This window comes from Podarcis filfolensis, assembly GCF_964270895.1.
Source record: "Podarcis filfolensis genome assembly, chromosome: 7".
In the NCBI taxonomy this organism is placed as follows: Eukaryota; Metazoa; Chordata; class Lepidosauria; order Squamata; family Lacertidae; genus Podarcis; species Podarcis filfolensis.
Genome location: NC_139603.1, coordinates 55,364,356 through 55,374,356, shown reverse-complemented (window position 1 = coordinate 55,374,356; position 10,001 = coordinate 55,364,356). Strand labels below are relative to the sequence as shown.

Below are 10,001 nucleotides of genomic sequence, written 5' to 3'. Positions count from 1 at the left end.
AGCTTGTCTCATATTGAGGCAGATAGGAGATAAAGGTATTTTAACAAGTACAGATGACAAAATATGTAACTACAAATGCTTATACTGCAACTCTAAACCTGCTTACGTGGGAGTAAGCATGACTGAAATTAGTGGAAATTATTGAGTAGACATGCACTAGATTCTGCTGTTATTTAGAAAGAGTACATTACATTAGTCTAAAGGCAGGGACTGGGAACTTATGGCCCTCCATGTTGTTGGATTATAATTCCATCAGCCAGCCAGCATGACAAACGGTCAAGGATGATGGGAGTTGTAGTCAAACAACAGTGGAAGGCCACAGATTTTCCAACCCTGTCATAAAATGCATACAAACTGTATGTAAATGGAAACTCTGGAATACACTTACACCTAAGAAAAATGTATCTCACTGCTGGGGTCTCTTCCTACAAAGCTTCAGCCATGGAGTTTTCTAGTGGCCATCTGATCTGCTGTACCCACTTCTATGCAAATATAAACTGCTTTTTAAAGTTCCATTCAGTAATATGGAGCAGATTGACTTGGGGCTTGTAATCACTATCCTACTGTGGCAATGGCCAACTATGTGTATGACAGATCTCATATGTCGTGTCATATCAAAGTTCTTTCATTCAACCATATTTTCAGCACCTACGAAGTTTCATAAGGCTAAAGCAACACCTCTAATATATCTGATGTATTGATTTGACAGGAGAATTAACAATACCTGTTGAGAAACAATAGTTTGAAGTACAAAAGTCTATTAGGTGCTTAGTACCAAATCTGCAACAGGTAGGCCATGAACCAGCTCAAGCAAGGTAGAATATGTACCGTATTTTTCTGTGTATAAGAAAATGTTTCTTCCGAAGTTTTTTTCATCAAAAATTTGGAGTCATCTTATACACTGGAGCATTTTCTCTGAATTTGGCATGTTCATTATCCCACACACTTCATTCAATTCAGTCAAAGGGTGGTGGCGAGTTATAGCCATTTTTTAAATTTCCTCATGAGCAAATGGAGGATGCAGAAACGTGTTTTTTTGGTAGCCTCTGAAGTGCTCTGGAGTGCATGAAGCTGCTTTCTAAAGCAACAAATCAGGGTCTAAACAATCTCTTGTGGTTGATGTAAGCGTAAGAGAAGGTTGTGGCTATCCAACACCAGACACTTTTCAATGAAACCAATTATCTGGTGTAGTTCATTAAAGGCCTGGTTTTGGCACTGAAACAGACCTGGTCATCCCAGTGAATAACCTGTCAGGAGAGGTCCAGGCTTTTAAGTTAGGTTTGCTTACATCAAACTAGCCTTTAATGAGCTGCACCAGCTGCTTTTCTCTTCTAGCCACAATTTGAAGTGGTAGAACTAAACTTAAAAAATACCAGAGAGGCCTCTTCCATAGAAGCCTACCCATGTTTTGAAAATTTCTAATGAAGGTCTTCCAAGTACCACCTTTTCTTTAAGTGTGTTATGTAACAAAGAGGGTTTTTTCAACACTGGTGCCTGTTATGGAATATGCTAGTTTAAAAGGTAACCTAGTACCTATTTTTCTTGGCACCAAGTAAAAACATTTCTATTTTTCCAGGCATTTTAATTTGTGCAGTACCGCAACCTTAGCTTCTGCTTCATATTATTGTCCATGCTGTCATTTTATTTATCCTCTTCTCCCAGGCCTTTGATTAAACAATCTATGGCTTTTAAAACTGTGTGGGACTGTTATTGTTTGTCACTATGGTATGCATCTTTATATTGTAAAACATCCTGTGATCTTCTGATGATGGGCAGTACAGAAATTTAATAAATAATGATAATATTGCTTATTTTAGTATTAATGATAGAAACAATTCATTATTTACTCTTGTTCACCAGCCCCAAATCTGTTGGATGATGGGTGGTATGCAAATATTTTGAATAAACAGATCATATTTAAGCCACCCTGGGTCCCTTTTCAGCTGAAGAGAAGAAAATGCTTAAAATAGCTAGATGCTAAATTGATTGTGTGCACTGTCTTTGAGACTATACACATGCTTGCAATTAATCTAGAAATGCATTTGTGAGTTCTTGTGCAGGTGTATTATTATGTAAGGAAAAATCACTTGTACAAGATTAGCTTAGAAATGGACCTTAATTACACTTTAAATGTGTAGATTCAAAATTGAAAAAAATTACAAACCTTCACTTTGTTAAATAACGTTTTTTGGGGTGGGGGTGATTTTTAAATGTATGAAGTAGTTCTCAGCAACAGGCACCAAATGGATAAGTTTTGTTTTACCTGTCAACAAATAGTTATTGGCTCCTTGCTAAGTATGGACTGGTCACCATCTCTCTTATTAATCCACCTCATGATTTCTTTGAAGCTCAAGTGCTGCTCTGAACTCAGAGGAATGAATGAGATACAGCTGTAACGAATAACTGGACTCCAAAATGTGTTCTTCAGCTAAAGTATGCCCACCAAGACAACCTAAATATGGAAGAGCAAGAATTGTGTAATTCCATTTGAACATATCTATAAATAGTTTACCCTGGAAAACCCAGCAATACAGATTAGGGTCAAGAAAAGATGCTCTCATGTAGTTAAAGAGTGTCATTAATATTCTCTACTTGAAATATATAATTAAACAGGAGTTTATTTTGCAGTGATGTATACTAATTCATTAGAAGTATGGGGGAAATTGGAAAAAATCATCATGTGGAGTACAGCACTAAAGCATTTCCAAGTTTGGCCTTAATCAGGATTTTCAATCTGGCAGTTTTATTGTCACACCCCCTTCACAATAGACAAGATGCTTACCATATTAAGATTACAAGTTGTCACCAAAAAAGAAAAAGAACCAAATCAACTTTACACAGCCACTGTACATCTAAGTTGAAAAACTATCCTTGATGGAAATATACCTAGAAATGAAGAGGCAAATAACGTTTTAAGAAATATGAAGTCTTCATAATGTGCCATTTTATGAGTTTCAATGCTTCCTGTATTTTTCATTCATTATAATATGTTTAACCTACATAATTAAGGCAAACAGCTAATCCATTTCTGAAGAGGTGCTGTGGAAGTTGTGAGCAAATAGCAAACATTTGGCATTAAAATAGGCATATGTAGCTTCTAATACTATACATAAAGCATTTTTTGGACTCTAGGATAATGACAAAAGGACAAACATGCTAACAATGTCAATAAGGTTTAAAATTCAGCATCTAAGCAAATTCCTAATAATGCTTCTGTAGTTCCAAGCTCTAAATGTATAGAATTTATGCAAATGCATTAAAGAATTATAGCTTGGCAAATACACCCAAGCAAGTTATTAAACTATATATACAGAAAGTAAATGATAAATACAGAAAAGAGTCCTTCTGTTTTTCTTTAGAGCCTTGAAAATGGACAAGAGTTGAAGACAGTTCTACAATATTAAACATTAGGAAACCACTGTAGTTGGGCAACCTAACTACACAAACTGATTAAAATACTCAGATGACTTTGTAGTGTTTAATACAGTTCGTAGTCAAGGGCACAAGACAACATTTAACAAAAAATAATCACATCAATTGACTTAGAAATCAAATGGAAATATAGATATGAATACAATCTCCAAAACCTGTCTTTTAAGTGAACATTAACCATTTATTCAAAGTTGTACAAGAATTTGAAGAATAAAGTCTTCTGCAACATGATGCCATCTTACAATAATTTCATGTCGTAGTTGAAATTGAGCGGGGGAGGGTGAAACAAGTTAGTAGGCCCCTTCAGGCAGCTAGGAAGTAAAAATAGGTTCAACAGCAGCCTCCACCAGCCTGTTGTCCTCCCTGATTGCCTGCAAGTGTTGCATTAGTAGCAGCATGCTGAGGGCCGATCTTAATGCCATTTGCCTGAAATAATAAAAGTTGAATGCACATTAATGTTTTTGGAACACTGCCACAGGCTACAGCATTTTAAAGTAGTTAATCTACTTCTGATTTATGAACATCTAAACTTATTGTCTCCTTTTCATGATAATCAAGCTGTAGGGGGAAAATCCTATTAAAAACAATGTCTGGTAGCAATTAAGGAAACAAAAATCAAGAATAGGATCTATTATTTCATTTTTTCACCATTTCTGTACAACAGAATCGAATAATCTATCCTTGCCAGTACTAATGTATATAGCATGGGCCAAACCTATACACAGAAGGTTTTCAAACTGTTTCATAACAGTAGAAATTCTTAATATGCCTAATAAACCTTTGGTCCCACCAAAAGAAGTAAGTTCAGGTTTCTTCTGGTCTCACACAGCAAACCCTTTTCTTCTCTTGACTGCATTTCCTTCTATGTTGAGTCAGCTGTACAGACTAAGGGCATACAAGTGTTCTGTGTCATCAATAATTTCTATGATCCCCAAAGACATGGCAAGTTGCCAAGAACCACACACAGAGTAGTTCTTTCATTCATCAAACTTACACTTATATCCTAACCCACACTCCCTCAAGTGGATTTTACCTAAAAATACAGCACTTTAAGAAAAGTAATACAGTAGCTTCAGAAATTAAGCTCTTAAGGAAACTTTGCGTCACAGTAAATCTCAGATTTATAGTGCTTGGCAGTTGTTCTGCAACAGTAGTAGCCTTGGGGTTTCTGGCACTAGCTCAGTATTGACAGCAGCTGATGTGGTTTCTTTTCGCTCTTTGACTCCTCTTTAATAAAAAGCATGCCCTATGGCTCATTGGTTTTGCCCCCTCTGGGCTGGTAGCAACTTCTTGAGGAATCAAGGAGCCAGACTTGGCACTGAGCCAAGTAAATAGCATGCACTGTTGGCTCTTGACAGCATACGGCAATCAAATCTCCATAAGGCACAGTAAAGCAGTCAGATTCTATATGAAACTCGACAGATACAACAAGCATTCTTTTTCAGAGCCAATGATTACTGTCCAATATATATGCTATCCACTGCTAACTTTAAACCATATGTTCTTTAGTTATCAGATGAGAATGAGATAGTTCAAATGGTACTAGGGAAAATAAGGAGAGACACATAGTATATAGTGTAACCCTGCCTTCTCATGCTGGTATTGTGCTAGTCATACCACTATTCCTGATAATCCTAGATCCTGCCACACTTAATTTACACACATTCAGGGGCCTGCAGCTCTTCAGGCTCTTCAAGGCACAGCAGAAACATGCCCAGCATGAACAGGGGAAGGTTTTAATATGTGCTGTTATGGATAAACCCCTCTCATGCAGAGGAGGCTGGACAGAACTAATACAAAATGAGTAATACAACTTGTGAAGATGCAATGTTTGCTCTAAGAAAGCTTCATTTTCAGAAAGTATTGCATGTGCCAAATTTTAAAAACACTGAATAGTTAGATTTATTTGGTTTCTTTATATAAAGATAGCTGTTAGACCCGTAAGAAAATAGTTGTCATTGAAGACATGGAGCCTGCACCTGCTGTCCAGCCAAAAAAGCTCCTCCCCACCCCATCACCATGTTTACCATCTAGCCTGATGAAGAGTTCTGGAGAACTTGAAAACTTGCACGCTATTTTGTGATATTTTGGTTGGTCTCAAGAGGTAATTGCCCTAATACGGATTTGGTGACATTGTAACAAAGTGAATTCACTCCATCACTTTTATGAGCTGACTATCCTGTTCAAGTAAGTTTTCCTTTGACTTGTGGGCACTTGTTAGTTTTCAGACAGTTTCTATTAGATAATAAAAATAATTTCTCAACACAAAAGACCACATTGAAATTAAATATTCACTACCGGAGACTGATAATCTTCATCAGAGAAAACCAGTAAGGTGATGTCACTTTGTGAAAAATAAGCACAACTTAAGAAAAGTAAAACTAACTCATATTAGTTTCCCAGTATTTAGTCTTCAGAAGAACTGAGAATAAAGAAGAATGACAACTCTGAAGACAACCCTGCCCCTTTTCTACAGTCTCATAAATGAAGGGAGGAACTGTTGCATGGTCATACTGGAACCTCCAAGATGCTGAGCAGATGAGACCTCTCTAAAAGTAAGTGCATATGACAAGTTTGCCAGAGATGTTTGTAACACGAAGCATTTTACTGAGCAATGTGTTTCAACAGGAAGTAAAAATGGAGGAAGGTCTCATCTGACAGTTAATATCCTCTAGGTCTGAAATATTAGAATTCTATTTCATCACAGCCATTTGCCAAATAAAAGGCAAACAGGAAATAACATAATAAAATGTACTACACCTAATAAGGGCTGTATCCCAATATAGTTTTTAGATATTTCCAAAGATTGGATGTGCCTAATGGGGTTTTACTTTTATTCTTTTAGCAACAGATCCCATGAAAAACCACTAACTACTTTTGAAATCCCTCTCAGTTTCAAAAGTAGTTTGCAATGCAGCACACAGTCTGATTTTCAAGAAACATATGCTCAAAGCTCCCTAGGATGTATGAAATGATGTGTGTGGTTGTTTGGATTCCAGCCACTAGCTTCCCAATTAATGAATCAGTGACCTAGAGATGAAAGACTAGCCCTGACCATCCAGTCTATGACAATCTGTCATTTTCCATTAAGGAAGTATATTATGAGACTTTGAAGAACATACCACAGCGATCTCAGCATGCATCAATATGACACCCATGAACTAAAGAATGTGCAGACATGGATGGTATATACACCTATTTGAAATATGGTTTTCAAATCTCTCAAAATGAGCAAAACTAGAGATGACAAATTCCACGTATATAGAACCTAGCCATTTAACACCTCAGTCCTATGGCTACTGACTTGGAAACAAATCCCAAGTTCAAGAGGCCTTACTCTGATGTAATTACACATAAGATGGCATGCTAAATCTTGAATATAGTAAAAATTTCATGCAAGTCTCATTTATTCTGTCTCTGACAGTACCCAACTCACATGTGGCAGACAAATTATCCTTTTGACTACTCATTTGTACTGGGAAAATGGTATCTGAAAGTTGCTGATATCATGTGGAGAAACAGATACAAATGATGGATACTTTTTCTTTGGAATATTTAAAGTTGAGTCTTGGTTGGAGAGAGGAACTTTATATTTTATACTCCACAATTCTAACTGTATCTACCCAAAAACAGAGTATACAAGGAGCTCAGCATATGTTTGGTGTGTGTAACGAGCTTGGTGCAAGATGTGAGTATTGTTATTTTGTCTCTTATAGCATTCTAACATTTGAAGAACTTACCTCATTATTAATGTCAAAAACGCCTTCCTGTATTTTCTCATAGATTTCCTTTGCTGTATTAATAAACGCCTGAAAAATAAATAATAAAATTTGAGGCTTTAAACCCAAAGTATGGATATGTGCACTTCATAAATATAGCACAATAAAAGCACAGAATTTTTGTCCCAGTAAAGGTAGGGTGTGTGTGAATCTCCCAGTGAAGATGACATGAAGGGCTCTCCAGTGCCTGTTGGAAAGTCTTGCAGGAAGGGGGGGGATTAGGATTGTGTGTATGTATGCAACGAGATTAAGCAGAGCCCCCTCTTTGCACTAAATGGGGATGTTTCATAAAGAGGGGAATTTTTTTTTCCTTTTCCCATTCTCTAGAAAGTGCCCACTCCTTACTATATAGCAACTTAGCAACTTTTTAAGCAAACTACTTGTGAATCTAGCCCATAATGGTATATTCTAAGTGGCTATGCAGAGTCTCACACGGACAATTTTTTGTACCATTGGCTATCTGATCCTTTGCAGCATTTATTTCTACTCTCAGCTTCCTGTTACTTAACCAGGTCCTGAGTCACAAAACGATCTCACATTATTCCCTGACTGCTAAGTTTACTCAGGGGTCTTTAGTGAAGTTGCTTATATAGCTATAGTAAAAAAAAAAAAAGAAGTATATGAACAATATCTACAAGATACATAAGTGCAAGAGTGTTGATCACAACATCTCTTGAGTAACTTCTGTGTCTTCACAGCACAATGTCTGCCTATGTCCACAGAACTAAGTTCCTGTTGATCCTTATCACCCTGAACTTTTATCTCATCCCCCTGCTCTCCCTTCCTTGCATTTTATCATTAGGCTTCTGAAACTGAATTAGCTTTAATATTGTTTACACAGAAAGCAGTGTTACTATAGATGCATTTTAGCTCAAGGAAGCCAAACTTCCCTCCCACTGTTTTCAAAATTTCTCACAAAAATGACAACCTTACATATGATGGAAAGGTATCAATTTAAAGTAGAAAACGTTTCCCGCTCCCAAAAGTCTACAGGAAACATTGACTTTAAATTATTACCATGCCTAACATATTAGCCAATTATTATTTAATGCACAAAATGGCTTTGTTTCCCCATTTAATACTATGAGAAGAATTTGAAAGACAATATACTATGTAAGATTTTAATGGCAGTAGCAAAGTTAGCCAATATCGCACATCAAGTTCTTTTGACTCCTTACAACCCTACAATGCAGCTATCATCTACTCAAGCTTGCCACGCCTGGCCACAAATCTAATTCAAATATTAAAAAGTAAACAGAGTTCATGGAGGGGAACAAATCATACCTTTCCTCATTTCTACACTGGAAGCATTTGACTGCTGAACTTGCCACCAGAGCTTTGTTTCCTAATTAACAGGACTGATATGTTTTCACCTTTAAAGGCCTTACAGCTCCCTAGAGTAATCAATCTACTGCAGCTCAATTACTGCACCAAGTGCATACCACAGCCAGTGAAGGAGACTTGAACAACTGCAGCCATGAGTGGAAAGATATGAATATGCATAAACTCTAAGTGGGTGATCGAATCATCACAGAGGGTCATGAGAATTTGCAGCAAAATAATGAGAAGAATTAATCATTGCAGATTCACAAGGCACTTAGGAAGTGAGTAGGTTTTTCAAACGTGCACTGGAGCTCAGAAATTGGCTTTCAGCCAACTCTGAATTGATTTGCATTCTTCAGAAATGGAAGTTTTCAATATAAAAAAAGAAATACATTGTATTTTGGCTTCTGATAAAACACCAATTACTGCAAGGGCATAATATGCCATAGTAATTGAAAACTACTTATAACTTTGGAACTTCATACAACTGTAATCTCTTATGCAATCTGCTTTGTTTTCATAAAACAATTTAAAAAAAAATCAATTCTCAAATATTAGTTCATCTTGACGGCTCACCCTTAAAATACTTTTTTAAAAATTCAGGCATTAAATCCAAAACATGTGCACACGCAAAGAGGAGTATGGCATTTTTTAGACATCTATTAAGAAGTGTACCGATGGCAAATAAAGGTCATGATACAGCAACTAAAATGTCATGATTGAAGTCCCATATATGTGGGAGGCTCCCATGCTCTTTTATGACTGTCTACACAGTTAGTAGCTAAACTACATGTCATGATAAGCCAATAGGAAACAAATGCCAACAAGAGGTAGTGGTTTGTAGTTTGCACTTCCCAAACAAGTCACAAATAAAAACCAAAGTTTGTTCTTAGTTTTATAACCTAGATAAAACGCTTGCAATTTCTCCATTTCATGTTATGTAAACGTATAACTGTTAAAATATGCTTTCTCTTTCACTCCAGCAAAACTCATGGCTTCTAACAATTATCCATTATAATGGCGAAATAATGCCAATATCCTATGAAGGTGATCATAGGTCAGTGGTAGACTATGAATGTGCCATGCATTTATTAACTCCAACATCTGAATGCACAACAAGAAAGAAAAGCGTGAGGCATCTAAAGAAACCGGTGTGGCTGTATAAGGAGCTTACAGAGGAACTGAGATGAGGAAAAGGGAATGTATAAGAAATGGAAGGGAAATCCCAAAGGAAGAGTATAAATGAGTAGCCAACAGTTGCAGGGAGAAGGTCAGGTGGGCCAAAGCTCAGAATGAGTTCCAGCTTGCAAGAGGTTAAAAATAATACAAAAAGGATTCTTTGGCTAGTGTGTCCAGTTCTGGGTGCCACAATTTAAGGATATTGACCAGCTGGAACATGTGCAGAGGAGGGCAGCCAAGATTACCAAGGGTCTGGAAACCAAGCCTTATGAGGAACGGTTGAGTGAG

General features: G+C 36.8%; 1 protein-coding gene across 1 annotated transcript in view; it reads right to left on the bottom strand.

Annotated features, from left to right (window-relative positions):
- Positions 1 to 2,720: 2,720 nt before the first annotated feature.
- Positions 2,721 to 10,001, bottom strand: part of RAB2A (RAB2A, member RAS oncogene family) — a 32,601-nt gene continuing 25,320 nt past the window's right edge. Inside the window, exons 7-8 of the mRNA XM_083623139.1 lie at positions 7,173 to 7,241; positions 2,721 to 3,858 (exon numbers count right to left, since the gene is read on the bottom strand). Of these exons, the coding sequence (XP_083479265.1) occupies positions 3,763 to 3,858; positions 7,173 to 7,241 (165 nt within the window). The 3' untranslated portion in view covers positions 2,721 to 3,762. The remainder of the gene's footprint in view (positions 3,859 to 7,172; positions 7,242 to 10,001) is intronic.